General features: G+C 50.3%; 1 protein-coding gene across 1 annotated transcript in view; it reads left to right on the top strand.

Annotated features, from left to right (window-relative positions):
* PNPT1 (polyribonucleotide nucleotidyltransferase 1) overlaps positions 1-18,395 on the top strand; it is a 76,133-nt gene that overhangs the window by 3,459 nt on the left and 54,279 nt on the right. The window contains exons 2-4 of the mRNA XM_044289417.1: positions 209-269; positions 15,419-15,493; positions 16,229-16,334. Of these exons, the coding sequence (XP_044145352.1) occupies positions 209-269; positions 15,419-15,493; positions 16,229-16,334 (242 nt within the window). The remainder of the gene's footprint in view (positions 1-208; positions 270-15,418; positions 15,494-16,228; positions 16,335-18,395) is intronic.

Below are 18,395 nucleotides of genomic sequence, written 5' to 3'. Positions count from 1 at the left end.
ATAAAATATTTCTAGAACCGTGCGACATAGTAAAGATCTGTAGTGAATGGTGGCGGTCAGGTCATGTGCTCCTCAGTTTGGCACTGTTTTAGGGAGAACTTACCTATGAGGATGGAAAACTCTTTTGTGAGGCTTATTATTTAGCATATAATTTTAGGATTTGCTGAGAAATATTTATTTATTAATTATATATTTTTTTTGCCCTCAGGAAGTTGGAAATAGCTTCGGGGAAGTTCGCCCGGTTTGCAGATGGATGTGCTGTAGTAAAGGTAAGAGCCTATCAGTACAGGATATGGCCACAGGCTTCACCTAGACCAGGGATCCGCCACCTTCAGTACTCCAGCTGTGAAACTACAACTCCCAACATGCACACTTCCCATGGAAGTGAAAGTAGGATTCTGGGAGTTGCAGTTTCAGAAGAGCTGGAGTGCCGGAGGCTGCTGATCCCTGACCCTATCTATCTAGTATGGAGGTGCGTATCTGGCAGCTCCTTAATATGTTGTTGGAATTATTTCCTCACACCCGTGAGCTTTCTGATGAGCCTGGGCAGGCTACTTTACAGTACTGGCAGTGATGGTGTACTAGGGGGCCTGCAGGGTGAAGATCTGAAGACTTTTATCACCTATCCACATACACGCCTGGTCACTAAAACACGCACCTTCACAAGTCCCTCATTCCACGTAGCTGTATGATAGCGGTGAGGAAGAGTTTGAATGGGGGAGCGGTCGAGCATGCACCCTGCCCTTCTATTCAGTGTCTATGGGCCTGACGGGGGCAGCCACCTACAGTGCTCAGCAGCTTTTTCAGCCCCCCAGACACAGGAGAGCACATGTTCAGCTGTCACTCCATTTAAACCAAGCAGTCTTGCAGTGAGGAGAAGGATCAGGGTCCTCGGGGGCCCCCCTTCCCCCCCCCCGGCAGTGATCAAAGTAGACCCTGTTTTTTACCTATTCTATGGATAGGTAGTTAAGTCAGTTCTGGTATCCTCTGTTCATAGACTCCTACCCCTTGATTCAATTAAAGCTGCCCAAAAACCTTAGAGACCTTTTGGCCTGAGCGATGTAAAATGTATGGTCTCCCTAAGCAGTGCTTGGACGTTTGTCAGCCGTCTCTTCATTTCAGACATGTGGAGGGCTGAAAGGGAGCAGTTTTGACTAGGGGCCAAGGAGAACAGTACAAACATACCTTTTATTCAGCTTTTATTATCAGGAGTAGCGTGAATATGAGGATTTTATTCTACAAGCTTGTGCACCTTAAAGAAAATCTCTCCCTTTCCAACAGTTTGCATAGACACACACATAGCTGTAGTTCACCTGATTACAAAAATGTTAAACTGAGGCTCCGTTCCTGAGTCATGATTTTATTCCTTAATATGCAAATTGGGTCTCTTGAGTAATGAGGGCATCACACCATTGCTCTTGTTGCACCCAAGGTACACTCCTTTCTGTGGCCATCCCCTCCCTTGCTGCTTTGCCTCTGCTTGGCCCTGTCAATTAAGGGCCGTTTCACACGAGCGGATGCCGTGCGTGGCATCCGCTCCGTGAAAGAGTGCCAAGACCCGCTGCAGACTGCAGAGGCACGGAGTATTAACATGACTGTTAATGCTCCGTGCCTCTCTGTGATCGCTTTACTACGAAATCACAGTTGTCACTGTGATTTCGTAGTAAAGCGATCACAGAGAGGCACGGAGCATTAACAGTCATGTTAATACTCCGTGCCTCTGCAGTCTGCAGCGGGTCTTGGCACTCTTTCACGGAGCGGATGCCACGCACGGCATCCGCTCGTGTGAAACGGCCCTAAAGCAGAGCGGGAGGGATTGGTCACAGAAAGGAGCAGAGCATGGGGGCAGCAAAAGCAATGGTGACGCCTCACCATTGCACCAAAAGCATAATTTGTATATTAAGAAAAAATATCATACCTTGGTAACCGAGCCTCGGATCTAGAAAAGAAAAATAGCATTTTAATCAGGTGAGCCACAGCTATTTGTCTGTGCAAACAAATTATAGGGAGGTCACTGCCAGATTCCCTTTATGGGGCAGAAGCTGCTAGAATAAAACTTCATATTCACACTACTCCTGATAATTAAAGCTTTGCTCTGTGCTTTAAGCTGCTTGACGGCCTCTCCCCTCTACTCGGAGTGACAGCTGTAACATCCAACCAGGAGACCACTACAGCTGTCATGCATAGCAGTGGGGGAGGGGCTGTGAAGCATTTCAATGCAGAAAACATTTCACGGTGAAGCTTCGCCTCTTGGGCACTTAAAGAGCAGTGTCTAAAAGAATAAAACTTCATATTATCACTGATCCTGATAATAATAACAAAATATATGCTTAGCATGCTTAACCCCTTAAGGACCAGGCTCATTTTCACCTTAAGGACCAGGCCATTTTTTGCAAATCTGACCAGTGTCACTTTAAGTGCTCATAACTTTAAAACGCTTCGACTTACCCAGGCCGTTCTGAGATTGTTTTTTCGTCACATATTGTACTTCATGACACTGCTAAAATTGGGTCAAAAAAGTTAATTTTTTTGCATAAAAAAATACATTTTTTACCAAAAATTTTGAAAAATTAGCAAATTTCAAAGTTTCAGTTTCTCTACTTCTGTAATACATAGTAATACCCCCAAAAATTGTGATGACTTTACATTCCCCATATGTCTACTTCATGTTTGAATTGTTTTGGGAATGATATTTTATTTTTTGGGGATGTTACAATGCTTAGAAGTTTAGAAGCAAAATTTGAAATTTTTGAGAAATCTTCAAAATCCCACTTTTTATGGACCAGTTCAGGTTTGCAGTCATATTGTGAGGCTTAGATAATAGAAACCTCCCAAAAATGACCCCATTCTAGAAACTACACCCCTCAAGGTATTCAAAACTGTTTTTTCAAACTTTATTAACCCTTTAGGTCTTCCACAAGAGTTGATGGCAGATGGAGAAACAATTTTGAAATTTCTATTTTTTGGAAAATTTTCCAATATAATCAATTTTTCTCGCCCATTTTCCTTGGGGGACACAGACCTTGGGTATAGCTCAGCTCCCTAGGAGGCGTGACACTAAGTAAAACTGTTAAGCCCCTCCTCCATCAGCTATACCCTCAGCCTGGAGATAGAGGCTACCAGTTTTAGCTTAGTGTCCAAGGAGGCAAGACACTCCCTGCTACTGCAGGGCTGTTTTCTCCTTGTTGTAATTTTATTTTATTTTTGTTTTTTCCTAGAGATACCAGAGACGCATTGGGCCTCTCTGCTCTCCCGGGGTGAGCTGCGCCAGTGCCAACTTATCTGCACTGCTGCCTCCCCCACAGAAGCAATAGGAGGATCTGGGCAGCAATGGCTCCCCTACATCCCGCCAGCTAGGGGGTCGCCCGCACGCAAAGCCCCTCTCCCAGCTTCCTGCCACTGCGGTGCCAGTAGCTGAAGGGGCGACCCTGCTGGAAGGAACTGAGGGTGAAGACAGGTGAGATGGCTTTTCCAGCCCATACCCTGTCCCTATCGGCAAGCATGTACCCCTCTGGGTTTGAAGGGGGGCACCCGTGGTCGCTCATTCTGAGCGCTCCAGCAGACCCTCCCCAGCTCTCCTCCGTGTATCCTGCACCCCCACGCCGTTTTCCCCCATTTTCAGGCTACTCTTCAAGTCGGCTGATCTCTCCCTCTCTCCCTCCCGCCGCCGCCCGCTCCGTTCCGAACGGGGGGCGGGGCTTATGCCCGACATGACCATATCGGCATCGGCGGGGCAGGGGACAATGGTGGCAGAAGGTCACCCACCTGGGAATAATCGCCGCACTCTTGGGGCCTGCGGGCCCTTTATTTCATGGCACCCTGCTTCTTCTTAGCCCTGCGAGGTTTTTCGGCAGCAGGGGGCGTGGCTTACGCGCGCGCGCGCCATTTTGGGGGCGGAGTTAGGTTCTCCTTCACAGGAGACATTTCAAGCGCTGGAGGGGGCGGAGCTTGTTCCCCGCGCTTCTGCTGAATTCTTCCCGCGTTTCCTCACTCCTAGACAGGAAGCTGGGACACGTGGGGGACTCTGAGCACCTGGTGTATCGCTCGGCTTCTGTGGGCGCTATCTGCAGGCTCTCTGCTGTTTGCTGCTCCCTGCTGCTGCTGCTGCTGCTGCTGCTGCAGCTGCTGCTGATCCTCTCTACTCCTGACGTTCTTCTGAGGCACTGGTAGGACAGTTAACCCTCTCCTAACCCTCCTGGTCATAGCTGCTATACTTGTGGTCTCTGTATTGAGGTACGACCACTTTTTCAGCATGTCAGATCCCACGGGTGCCCCCAAACCCTGGTACCATGCCTGTACCGCCTGTAAGGAACTTTTTCCGCGGGGGCAATCTGAGCCGCATTGCCTTGCATGTCAGGCCCCGGTGCAGGGCCCGCTTCCCGCTGCGCCCCCCGGTGCCTCTGAACCCCCTGACTGGGCTAGGTCTCTGTCTCAGGCGGTGGAAAGCCTTACACACGTAGTGGGCCGTCTCGTGGATAGACCGCCTCTCCCGCAGGCTGCCACAATCCCTGTCGCACCCGCTGGGACTACCGTTTCTGCCGCCCCCACTGATTCCCTGCCTCCCAGCGAATCTTCCAGGGCCCGGCATATTCAGAAACGTTCAAGGGTTGAGCGCACATCTTCTCCAGATGCTTCGCTCTCTCCGCCATGCGTGCGAGCTCAGTCAAGTCTATCCTCTCAAAGGGATACGCTTTCTGAGGGAGAACTGGCGGATTCGGACGTGGACATGGACTCAGAGCTTCCGTCCAAATTGGCGTCCGCGGTGGGGCATCTTATCACTAGCATCCGTGATACCTTTCACATACACGATGACCCCCCCAACTCTGAACAGGCCGGCGTGTCCTTTCTTCGCCCCAGACAGGCCTCCAAGGTCTTTCCCATCCACGCAGATTTTTCTTCTGTGGTGTCCAAGGCTTGGACCCGGCCTAACGTCCGCTTTGTTACACCCAAAAAGCTGGACATTTGTTATCCCTTTCCAGCGGATTCTGTGACCACGTGGACGTCCCCGCCTAAGGTTGATCCTCCCGTGGCTCGCCTGTCCAAAAGCACTACTATTCCTGTACAAGACGGATCTTCCCTCCAGTCTGCTGAGGACCGTCGTACGGAATCCCTCTCCAAGGCCATATTTACTGCCTCTGGTTCGGCCCTTAGACCGGTCTTTGCCTCCGCCTGGGCTGGTAAAGCGGTCTCTGAATGGGGTTTGCAACTGGAACGGGAGTTAGGGTCGGACGTCCCTCTACAGGACCTCCGTCCCTTAGCCCAACTAATTGTCCAGGCCGGAAAATTTGTCTGTGAGGCCTCTCTTGATGCGGGTGCCCTCATTGCCCGTTCCTCTGCCCTGGCAGTTTCTGTCAGGAGGGAACTCTGGCTGAAGGTTTGGGCGGCGGACGCCGCTTCCAAACGCTCTTTGGCTGGCCTACCAGTTCTCGGGTTCCCGCTTGTTCGGAACCCGTCTGGACGAACTTATATCTGAGGCCACGGGTGGGAAGAGTACTCACCTCCCCCAGTCCAGGCCGAGGGGCGCCCCCCGCGGTCGCGCTGGTTCGTCCCGTTTTCGGTCCTTTCGCAAGCCCACCGGGTCTAGACCCGCGGCCGGTTATTCTTCCTCTGGCCCAGCCCAGGATAGACGCAAGAAGCCGTTTTTTCGGACGCAATCTACCTGGCGCAAGCCCCAGCCCACACGGGCTCCCTCAGGCCAGCAGCCCTCTGCCTGAAGGTGCGCCCCCACCCACCCGGGTGGGGGGCCGCCTTCTACTGTTCAGGAACGTATGGCGGGCCCACATCTCAGACGCATGGGCGCTCGAGATTGTATCTTGCGGATACAAGATCGAATTTGCGTCCATTCCGCCAGACCGTTTTTTTCCGGTCCCGTCCTCCGCGGGATCCCGTACGAGCGGCCGCCTTCTTCACGGCCATTCGCTCTCTAATGGACAAGGGTGTCGTCGCCCCCGTGCCTCCGACGGAAAGGTTCAGGGGGTTCTACTCGAACCTCTTTGTGGTTCCCAAGAAGGAAGGCTCAGTGCGACCGATCTTGGACCTAAAGCGCCTGAACCGTTTTCTCCGACTGCAGAGATTCCGGATGGAGTCTCTCAGGTCCGCAGTGGCCTCCCTGGAAAGAGGGGATTTCATGGCCTCAATCGACGTTCAGGATGCATATCCTCCACGTTCCGGTTGCTCCATGTCATCACCGCTTCCTGCGCTTCGCGGTGGGGGACGATCACTTCCAATTCGTCGCCCTTCCCTTTGGTCTGGCGACGGCTCCTCGAGTATTCACCAAGGTCCTGGCCCCTGTCTTGGCCCTTCTGCGTTCAAGAAGTGTTTTTCTTCTCCCTTACTTGGACGACATCTTGGTCAAGGCACCCTCCTTCTCTCAGGCATCCGGCAGTGTGGGACTCACTCTGGAGACCCTGACGCGGTTCGGTTGGATCATCAACCACCCCAAGTCTTCTCTTACCCCCTCCAGACGGCTGATCTTCCTGGGGATGCTCCTGGATACGGAGTTGGCGGAGGTCCGCCTTCCGTCGGACAAGCGTCTGGCCCTTTGCGGGTCTGTTCGCAGTCTCCTCCGTCATCACCGCCCTTCCCTCAGATCCAGCATGCGGTTGTTGGGGAAGATGGTTGCCTGTTTCGAAGCGGTGCCGTTCGCACAATTCCGATCCCGCACCTTTCAGAGGGCAATTCTGTCGGCCTGGGACAAATCACCGAGGAGTCTGGACAGGACCTTTCTTCTGCCTCCCCTGGCTCGGGCTTCCCTCAGCTGGTGGTTGCATATCCCTCTACGGGGGAGGTCCTTCCTCCCACTGAACTGGCTGGTGATTACCACCGATGCCAGCTTACGGGGGTGGGGGGGGGTTTTCCCTCCCCGGTCCGTCCAGGGCGTTTGGTCTCTATCGGAGTCCAGACTTCCAATCAATATTCTGGAACTGAGGGCGATTCTTCTGTCCCTCAGACACTGGACCCATCTACTGAGGGGCCACCCTGTTCGGATCCAATCGGACAATGCCACGGCTGTGGCATACATAAACCATCAGGGAGGCACTCGCAGCGCTGCAGCGATGCAAGAGGTGACCCTCATTCTCCTCTGGGCGGAGGCGCATGTGCCGGCCTTATCCGCAATTTACATCCCGGGGGTGGACAACTGGGCGGCGGATTTCCTGAGCCGGTCCACCATCGACCCGGGAGAATGGTCCCTGCACCCAGAGGTGTTCGCAGCCCTTTGTCTTCGCTGGGGTCGCCCCGACGTGGACCTCATGGCTTCCAAATTCAACCACAAGGTCCCCCGATACCTGGCCAGGGCACGGGACCCGAAGGCGTACGGCGCCGACGCGCTCGTCCTTCCGTGGCGCGAATTCTCCCTTCTGTACGTCTTTCCTACTTTCCCCCTCCTGCCACGGGTTCTTCGGAGGATCGCGGCAGAGGGCGTTCCCGCGATTCTGATCGCCCCGGATTGGCCCCGCCGGTCTTGGTACGCCGACCTAATGTTGCTGTTGGCAGACGCACCGTGGCCACTGCCCTCCAGGGAAGACCTTCTCTCTCAGGGACCGATCTTCCACGAGCATTTAGGCTCGCTACGTTTGACGGCGTGGCTATTGAGACCGCCGTCTTAACGCGACGGGGTTTCTCCGCGGACGTAGTCCGCACCATGATCCGTGCTCGTAAGCCCGTGTCCTCTAGGATCTACTATCGGGTTTGGAGGTCCTATCTGGGGTTCTGTGAGTCCCGGAGCATCCCACCTCTCCGGTTTTCTCTTCCCACGATCCTGTCCTTCCTCCAGTCGGGTCTGGACCTGGGGCTGAGCCTCAGTTCTCTGAAGGGACAGATTTCGGCGCTGTCTATTCTTCTCCAGCGTCCCCTGGCCCCTCTGGGGCCAATTAAGACCTTCTTACAAGGGGTGGCTCACTCTGTTCCGCCGTACCGCCCTCCAGTTCCATCCTGGGACCTGAATGTGGTGCTCTCGGCGCTCCAATCAGCCCCCTTCGAGCCTTTACGGGAGGTCTCCCTTCGCCTTCTGTCCTGCAAGGTCATTTTTCTTGTGGCCATCACATCTCTCCGACGGGTGTCGGAGTTAGGCGGCTCTTTCTTGCTCCGAACCTTTCCTGATCTTCCACCAGGATAAGGTTGTGCTTCGGCCTGTCCCTGTCCTTCCTGCCAAAGGTGGTCTCCGCCTTTCACATCAATGAGGACATCGTCCTTCCGTCGCTCTGTCCCTCTCCTTCCCACCCCAGAGAACGGGAACTGCACCGTCTGGATGTGGTCAGGGCGTTGAAGATTTATCTGGAGGTCACCGGATCCTTTCGGCGCACGGACTCCCTGTTTGTGGTTCCGGAGGGTTCGCGCAAGGGTTTGGCGGTCTCCAAGGTGGCTATTGCCCGTTTCATTAAACTGGCGGTGTCTGAGGCTTATCGAGCCAAGGGTAGAGCTCCGCCTTTCAGCGTCACTGCTCATTCCACCAGAGCAGTCGGAGCTTCCTGGGCGCAGAGGCATCGGGCCTCGGCTGAACAGTTGTGCAAAGCAGCCACTTGGTCCTCTCTGCACACTTTCACAAGGTTCTATAGAGTGCATACGCATGCATCAGCGGATGCTGCTTTGGGCCGCCTGGTTTTGCAGGCAGCGGTTTCCTGATGCTCCGGTGGTGGTCCGCCTTGGGTTTGTGGTCCCTCCCTTCTTGGACTGCTCTTGAACGTCCCAAGGTCTGTGTCCCCCAAGGAAAATGGGCGAGAAAAGGAGATTTTTGTATAACTTACCAGTTAAATCTCTTTCTCGCTCTTCCTTGGGGGACACAGCACCCACCCTTCTGTGTTTTGTTACAGGGTTATGGTCTGGCGCCCCGTTGGGTTGCTGGCTGGTTGTTTCCGTTATTGGTTGTTATCCTTTCACTACTTGGACACGCAACTGGTAGCCTCTATCTCCAGGCTGAGGGTATAGCTGATGGAGGAGGGGCTTAACAGTTTTACTTAGTGTCACGCCTCCTAGGGAGCTGAGCTATACCCAAGGTCTGTGTCCCCCAAGGAAGAGCGAGAAAGAGATTTAACTGGTAAGTTATACAAAAATCTCCTTTTTCCAGGAGTAAAACAAGGGTTAACTGCCAAACAACACTCAAAATGGGTTGCCCTGATTCTGTAGTTTGCAGAAACACCCCATATGTGGTCGTAAACTACTGTTTGGCCGAACGGTAGCACATAGAAGGAGGGGAACACCATATGGGTTTTGGAAGGCAGATTTTGCAGGACTGGTTTTGTTTATACCATGTCCCATTTGAAGCCCCCTGTTGCACCCCTAGAATAGAAATTTCAAAAAAGTGACTCCATCTAAGAAAGTACACCCCTCAAGGTATTCAAAACTGGGTTTACAAACTTTGTTAACCCTTTAGGTGTTCCACAAGAGTTAATGGCAGATGGAGAAACAATTTTGAAATTTCTATTTTTTGGAAAATTTTCCAATATAATCAATTTTTTCCAGGAGTAAAACAAGGGTTAACTGCCAAACAACACTCAAAATGGGTTGCCCTGATTCTGTAGTTTGCAGAAACACCCCATATGTGGTCGTAAACTACTGTTTGGCCGAACGGTAGCACATAGAAGGAGGGGAACACCATATGGGTTTTGGAAGGCAGATTTTGCAGGACTGGTTTTGTTTATACCATGTCCCATTTGAAGCCCCCTGTTGCACCCCTAGAATAGAAATTTCAAAAAAGTGACTCCATCTAAGAAAGTACACCCCTCAAGGTATTCAAAACTGGGTTTACAAACTTTGTTAACCCTTTAGGTGTTCCACAAGAGTTAATGGCAGATGGAGAAACAATTTTGAAATTTCTATTTTTTGGAAAATTTTCCAATATAATCAATTTTTTCCAGGAGTAAAACAAGGGTTAACTGCCAAACAACACTCAAAATGGGTTGCCCTGAATCTGTAGTTTGCAGAAACACCCCATATGTGGTCGTAAACTACTGTTTGGCCGAACGGTAGCACATAGAAGGAGGGGAACACCATATGGGTTTTGGAAGGCAGATTTTGCAGGACTGGTTTTGTTTATACCATGTCCCATTTGAAGCCCCCTGTTGCACCCCTAGAATAGAAATTTCAAAAAAGTGACTCCATCTAAGAAAGTACACCCCTCAAGGTATTCAAAACTGGGTTTACAAACTTTGTTAACCCTTTAGGTGTTCCACAAGAGTTAATGGCAGATGGAGAAACAATTTTGAAATTTCTATTTTTTGGAAAATTTTCCAATATAATCAATTTTTTCCAGGAGTAAAACAAGGGTTAACTGCCAAACAACACTCAAAATGGGTTGCCCTGATTCTGTAGTTTGCAAAAACACCCCATATGTGGTCGTAAACTACTGTTTGGCCGAACGGTAGCACATAGAAGGAGGGGAACACCATATGGGTTTTGGAAGGCAGATTTTGCAGGACTGGTTTTGTTTATACCATGTCCCATTTGAAGCCCCCTGTTGCACCCCTAGAATAGAAATTTCAAAAAAGTGACTCCATCTAAGAAAGTACACCCCTCAAGGTATTCAAAACTGGGTTTACAAACTTTGTTAACCCTTTAGGTGTTCCACAAGAGTTAATGGCAGATGGAGAAACAATTTAGAAATTTCTATTTTTTGGAAAATTTTCCAATATAATCAATTTTTTCCAGGAGTAAAACAAGGGTTAACTGCCAAACAACACTCAAAATGGGTTGCCCTGATTCTGTAGTTTGCAAAAACACCCCATATGTGGTCGTAAACTACTGTTTGGCTAAACGGCAGGACATAGAAGAAGGGGAACGCCATACGGTTTTTGGAAGGCAGATTTTGCTGGACTGGTTTATTTACACCATGTACCCTTTCAAGCCCCCTGATGCACCCCTAGAGTAGAAACTCCATAAAAGTGACCCCATCTAGGAAACTACGGGATAAGGTGGTTGTTGTTTTGGGACAATTTTTGGGGTAAATTAGATTTTTGGTTGCTCTATATTACTCTTTTTTGAGGCAATGTAACAAAAAAATGTAATACTAAAATTGTTTCTACATTCGCTATTTAGTTTTGTGGAACACCTAAAGGGTTAACATAGTTTGTAAAGTAATTTTTGAATACCTTGAGGGGTGTAGTTTCTTAGATGGGGTCACTTTTTTGGAGTTTCTAGTCTAGGCTACATCAGGGGGGGCTTCTAATGGGACATGGTGTAAAAAAAAAAAACTGTCCATCAAAATCTGCCTTCCAGAAACCGTATGGAGTTCCCTTCGTTCTATGCCCTGCCGTGCGGCTATATAGCCATTTACGACCACATATGGGGTGTTTCTGCAAACTACAGAATTGGGGCAATAAATGTTTAGTTTTGTTTGGCTGTTAACCCTTGCTTTATTACCGGCAAAATGGATTTAAATTTAAATTTTGCCCAAAAATAGGTGTTTTGGCACCGTTTTTATTTTATATTTTTAACACCGTTCATCCGAGGCGTTTGGTAAAAAGTTATTTTTATAGCGACGACTTTTACGCACGCGACGATGCCCAATATGTATGGCTCTCAGACTTTGGAGACACTAAGCAGGCATCCTAAAACTGCGGCCCTCCAGATGTTGTAAAACTACAATTCCCACCATGCCCTGATGATGGCTGTAGGTTGTCTGGGCATGCTGGGAGTTATAGTTTTACAACATCTGGAGGGCCGCAGTTTGAGGATGCCTGCACTAAAACTAATATTTTTTGGGGAAAGAAAAATTGTTTTCGTGTCTCCAAAGTCTGAGAGCCATAGTGTTTTATGTTCTCTAGTGAACTGTTGGGGATTATAAAAATTTAGTACTCCATGGAAGTGTGATACTCCCTGAAGCAATCGATAATGCAGAGGCCCGGATGATCGGGGCACGTGTCACATTGAGTTGTGGTGTCCTTCCGTATCCCCCTCTTGTGACACACTCTGCACTTTTTTTGGGTTCGTCCCTTCTTTCCAGTATGGGGGACCACACCTGGAAAGTGTTGGCCAGGGACGATCCGGGCGCCTCCAGTTCCCGAGGTACTCCGGCCTGCTCTTTCCCGGTCCGAAAAGATCAGGTCTTTGAGGACTGCCTCATAGAATTGGAGGAATGTCCCTGTGCTGCCAGCGCTTCGGGATAGTACAAAAGAGTTGTACATGGCAACCTGCACCATGTAGACCGCAACTTTTTTGTACCATGCCCGGGTTTTGCGCATGGCGTTATATGGCGTGAGGACTTGATCAGAGAGATCAACTCCTCCCATATACCGATTGTAGTCGACGATACAATCGGGCTTGAGGACCGTTGCCGCGGTACCTCGCACAGGGACTGGGGTGGTGCTGTTACCGTGGATTGTGGACAGCATAAGGACATCCCTCTTGTCCTTATACCTGACCAGCAACAGGTTTCCACTGGTAAGTGCACGGGTCTCACCCCTGGGGATAGGTACCTGGAGGGGGTAGGCAGGGAGGCCGCGTTGATTTTTCCGCACGGTCCCACAAGCGAACGTGGATCTGGCGGCAAGGGACCTGAACAAGGGAATGCTGGTATAAAAGTTGTCCACGTACAAGTGGTAACCCTTATCCAGCAGTGGGTACATAAGGTCCCACACGAGTTTCCCGGTAACACCCAGAGTGGGGGGACATTCTGGTGGTTGAATCCGGGAATCTCGCCCCTCGTACACACGAAATTTGTAAGTGTACCCTGAGGTACTCTCACAAATTTTGTATAGCTTCACGCCATACCTCGCCCGCTTTGTGGGAATGTATTGGCGGAAACTGAGTCTCCCCTTGAACGCAACGAGAGACTCATCAACCGCGACCTCCCTTCCAGGTACGTAGGCCTGCTGAAATGTGGCCCCAAAGTGATCGATGACCGGCCGTATCTTGTACAGCCGGTCATAGGCAGGATCACCTCGGGGGGGGACATGCTGCATTATCGGAATAATGCAGACATTTCCGGATGGCCTCAAACCGGTGACGTGTCATGACCATACTGTACAGTGGGGTCTGGTATAGGACGTCCCCACTCCAGTATTGCCTGACACTGGGTTTTTGGACTAGACCCATATGCAGCACGAGGCCCCAAAATGTCCTCATCTCGGCTGCACTGACCGGCGTCCAGCCACCGGGTCTAGCCAAAACTGAGCCTGGGTTTTGAGCGACGAACTGTTGGGCGTACAGATTCGTCTGCTCCACCATCAAATTCACCAGTGGGTTACTGAAAAAAAAACTAAAAAAGTCTATTTCAGTAAACCCCACTGTGGGAATCTGGATTCCAGGATTGCCAGCGAAATCCGGAATCTCAGGCTCAAAGTCCACTGGGGGACACCAGCTAAGTTCATCGGCAGGGGGCTCCGGTGAACTTATTTGGTGGGCCGGGAAACCAGTACGAACCCCAGGGCGGCTCGTACTAGGGTGGGCCACAGGATCCCTAGCATGTGTGGCCCCTGGCTCCGCCTGGCGGCGTCTCCGCTGCCTTGGTGGCTCATCGTCATCCGATGATGATGAGGAGGATGCGGATGACAAAAGGAACGTGGGGTCATCCTCATCCTCACTGGGGCTCTCAGAGTCGGAGGCAATCTGGGCATATGCCTCCTCGGCTGAGAACACCCGGCGGGCCATGGGTGTGTGTGTGTGCGTGTGTATGTGCGTGCGTGTAAACCTTTATTCTATGTGCGTGTGTGTGGGGGCACGGGTGTTCACGTACTAAAAAGTCCAGGCAAAAAAAATGTGTTAGGAAAAAAAAAAAGTTCAAACTTGCTGATCTGCGGTTCAACGCTGATCAGCGGTCGGTGGGGTGGTGGGGCGGGCGATGCGCTAACAGTGGACGGACGCTAAAAAGTGCCGGCCAGTCAGCGCACGCAGAAAAAAAAAAATGTGGTGGTGGGGGAAGGGTCTGGTGGTGGGGGGAGGGGGTTGGTGGGTGGGGGGGGGGGCTGGTGGTGGGGGGGATGCGGGGGGGGCAAGTGGCGTGGGGTCTGGGGTCTGAAAGTTGTAAAAAAAAAAAAGTTTGGAATAAATGTGTTTTTTTTTTTTTTTTTTTTTCTAACTTTTCCCTTCTTTCCCTGCCTAACGGTGCCTCTCCCTCACTGACCCTAACCTACCTGGGTGGCGATGGGTGCAGGAGGGTGATGGATGCCGATTTAGGGGGACACAGGAGCTGGTGCTGGACGATGCTGCACGGTCAGGGTGCTGGACAGGAAGAGGAGGGGAGAGAGGAGCGCAGGAAGTTTGAATCTCGCGCCTCTCTCCCCTGCACCAATCAGCACCCTGGACAGCGGCGTTCAGCACCAGGGCCAGCTCCGCCTCTGCAAATCCTCGGACTGCGATTGGTGGTGTAAAATTACGCCACCGATCGCAGTCTTTTTCCGGTTCATCGGGTCACAGGACACCCGAATGGACCGGAAACGCAGAAAACCGCAGGTCTGAATTGACCTGCGGTTTTCTGCGATCGCCGATACGGGGGGGGTCCAATGACCCCCCCCTGCGTTGTTACGGGATGCCGGCTGAATGATTTCAGCCGGCGTCCCGTTCCGATTAACCCCTGCGGCGCCGGAATGCAGATTTTAAGTCAGGACGTACCGGTACGTCCTCGGTCCTTAAGGACTCGGGAAATAGGGCGTACCGGTACGTCCTCGGTCCTTAAGGGGTTAAAGAGGACCTTTCACCGATTATGACACTGTGAACTAAGACTACAAACATGGAGAGCGGCGCCCGGGGATCTCACTGCACTTACTGTTATCCCTGGGCGCCGCTCCATTCTCCCGCTATTCCATCCGGTATCTCTGGCCACTTAGATATAGTAGGCGGAGTCTGCCCTTGTTCTGCTATAGCGCTGGCCAATCGCATTGCAGAGCTCACAGCCTGGGAGGTTATTAAGTGCAGTGAGATCCCCGGGCGCCGCTCTCCATGTCTGTATTCTTAGTTCACAGTGTCATAATCGGTGAAAGGTCCTCTTTAAAACTGCTGACCGATTCCCTCGAAATCCCCCCTTTTTTTGTTTAATTAGTGGTGAGGCTAGATGTGGATCCCCATCTTATGACATATCAGACGTTAGTTAATAGACATACTCTTTATATATATATATATATATATATATATATATATATATATATATATATATATATATATATATATATATATATATATATATATATATATATATTTTTATAAATCATTGTATAATAGTCTAAGTACTAGATGCAGGTAAGGACATTGTATAGCGTATTTCCTATTATGAGAGCAAGGTTAGTAGTCTTGGCCGACATTTACAGTGGACTGTGGTAAGATCTAGTTGGCTTTACACCCCCGGGCCTCATGTATATGACTGCGTAGATCTCGGCCCATAATTCCAAATGTATTTCAATTGATGGGCACTTTAATATGAGTTAATCTGTTATGTAAATTGTAATATTGTCATTTACATATATTTTTTTTTTTTTTTTTTTTTATTAAGCTCGGTGATACATCTGTAATGGTAACAGCTGTGAGTAAAACAAAGCCGTCTCCATCTCAGTTCATGCCGTTGGTGGTGAGTATAGATCAGTTAAAATAAGTAGAACCACAGTGTGAATTCTGTTGTGTCCTCATTGGGCAGTCCCCTTCCATGAGACTGGTACCCCGGCGATCAGCTGATCGTGGTCGGTAAGCCAGCCCCATGACAGTATTATTCAAAGGCTTTAGCTTTCCTTATAGCAGGGATCAGCACCTTCCGCACCCCAGCTGTTGTGAAACTTCAATTTCCAGCATACTCCATTCATTTCTATGAGATCATAGAAGAGCAGAGCAAGTATGCATGCTGGGAGTTGTAGTTTCACAACAACTGGAGTGCCAGAGGTTACCTACCCCTGCACTACAGCGATGGCTGGTCTTTCCAGCTTCTCCAACTAATTGTTGAGGGTCCCAGGAGTCTATTACTTTCATATACCCTAATGTCTCATACATTTATCCCTTATCCCTTTATACTTGGAGAAAGGGGCTGTCATTCAGAGTTAAAAATTGCTAAATGACTGGGGTGCAGGTAAAATAATAAAACAAGTTCCACATACCGGCTCACCCCCATGCTTTGTTCACAAGTTTACTGAAAGTACAGTGCCACTTTAAGTTAAACTTGTTTTATTTTAACCCCTTATCTGTCATTTAACATTTTCAATTTTAACTCTAATAACCCGTTTAATTGCTATAGTTTCACATATGTCTTATGGTGTTTTTTTTAATACATGCACTTGGTGAGAATATATTAATATTTTTTACCCGTCTATTATAGGTTGACTACAGACAGAAAGCTGCCGCTGCGGGAAGGATACCTACAAATCATCTGAGAAGAGAACTGGGCTCAACTCCACATGAAATTCTAACCAGCAGAGTTATAGGTACTTAAAACAATACGTTTTATTAAAAAAGGACCTAAACTTTTGGTGAAACTACGATCGTGGAGCGGTGCTCTGCCCTATCGGGTTTCCTCTGCTCAGCTTTTTCAGCTTGCAGAGTACAGATACACAGAAAGTAAGATAATTGTTTGCAATTTTTCCCCTCACCCATGACGGCACCCAGTGCGACTCAGGACCTCCCATCAGGACAGGAAACCTGAGAAGATAAAAAGGAACACACCTCCTCCCAACACCAGTTCAGGTTTCCTGTCCTCCGGATGGGAGTTCCTGAGAAGCATCGCAGCGATCGCTGCATGAACATACCTCAAGGAAGAGCGCTGGGGGAGGTCTGTGGCATGGCCGTGGGAAGACCTATCCTTGGGGAGCGGTAGTTCTGTGGCCGTGCCAGAAGCCGCTCCCCACAAGTCTGCCTGCGCCCGCACTCGCTACCGGTCCTGGGGGAGCCGCTGTGGCAGTGTTCAGGCGGCTCCCCACGCCGACATGCCCTAATTAAAGATGGCTCCCGCGCGTCTAAGCGCTTATGCGCATGCGCAGGGCCGTCCTTTGGGGTGCTAGCTGATGACGTCGGGGGGGGGGGGGGGGGGGGCGAGCTCTCTCCCGACGCACAGGACCCGGAAGTGAGGGCCGAGGCGCGTCTTTTAAACTTATAAATGCGGCAGCAGGTGCAGGCAGCCAGCGGGGCACAGGTTTTGTGCTGAAGTAGGATCCAGCTGGAGCATGTCGGACCCTACTGATGGACGCGCTGAACCCCTGGACCCCTTGAGGCCTGCAAGTCCGGTATTGGCCTAAGGACGGGGAGAAGAGGATTCACTGGGTGAGAACATTCCTCCTTTTTTTTTTACTAATAAGGCGTTTCTATCTTAGATTCCCAAGCCTCCTAAAAAGTCATCTTCCAAGTCCAAGCATAAGGAGTGTGCAGACTGTAAGACGGCCCTATCTGCATCTTATCAGAAGTCCCTGTGCACGGCTTGTATAAACAAGCTGGTAGCGGAACAGTCCCAGACCCTTACAAGATCTATGAAGTCCCTAATCAAAGCGTCCTTCAGGGCGTTCAGTAAAGGCCGTGCCAGATCCCCGGATAAAGCCACGGAATATGATAGCATGGAAATGGACTCATCCGATAGTGAAGCCAGAGAATCCGGACAGTTAGACTCCAGTAATTCAGACTCCTCGGACGAGGAATACTCAGGGAAGTCCTTTTTTTCACCTGAGGATACGCAGCCGTTACTAAAAGCGGTCCGGGCAACTATGCAACTGGAGGACATTAAGCAGACCAGATCGGTTGCGGATCAGGCCTTTCAGGCTCTAGGCCCTAAAAAACATAGAGTTTTTTCGGTACATGAGAGCATGCAGGCGATTATTAAGAAGGAGTGGAAGAATACTGATAGAAATTTCTTCATACCCTCCTCAGTTAAAAGGAAGTACCCCTACGAAGAAAAAGTGTCCTCAAGTTGGGATAGGGCCCCTACGGTGGACGCACCAGTCGCCAAGATTGCAAAAAAGTCTGCCCTCCCCTTCGATGATTTAGGCTGTCTCTCGGACCCATTGGATAAAAAAGCGGATATATATCTTAAACGGGCTTGGGAGACGTCGGCCGCCTGTCTCAGGCCGGCAGTCGCAGCCACTTGGGTTTCCCGGTCACTGAGACTATGGATCGACCAGCTAGAAACGCACCTTAAAGAAAAGAGGCCTAGAGAAGAGCTTCTAGCCTCTCTCCCCTCCTTCTCAAAGGCAGCTGATTTTTTGACGGACGCCTCCACTGATGTGATGCGTTTCTCCGCCAGAGCCTCTGCTATGACAAATGCGGCTAGAAGGGCTATCTGGCTTAGATCCTGGAAGGGTGACCAGGGATCCAAGGCCAGACTCTGTTCCCTTCCGTGTGAAGGTGACAGGTTATTTGGGTCATCTTTAGATGACATATTGGAGAAGGCCTCTGACAAGAAAAGGGGATTTCCCGTCCCTCAGAAGCCCCCCTTTTTTCGTAGGCCCCAGCAGGGTTTTAGGAGACAGAGGGGCAAGCCCTATGATAGGAAGGAAAGGGAT

This window comes from Bufo gargarizans, chromosome 4 (genome assembly GCF_014858855.1).
Source record: "Bufo gargarizans isolate SCDJY-AF-19 chromosome 4, ASM1485885v1, whole genome shotgun sequence".
NCBI classification, from domain to species: domain Eukaryota; kingdom Metazoa; phylum Chordata; class Amphibia; order Anura; family Bufonidae; genus Bufo; species Bufo gargarizans.
This window is presented reverse-complemented; position numbering and strand designations above follow the sequence as displayed.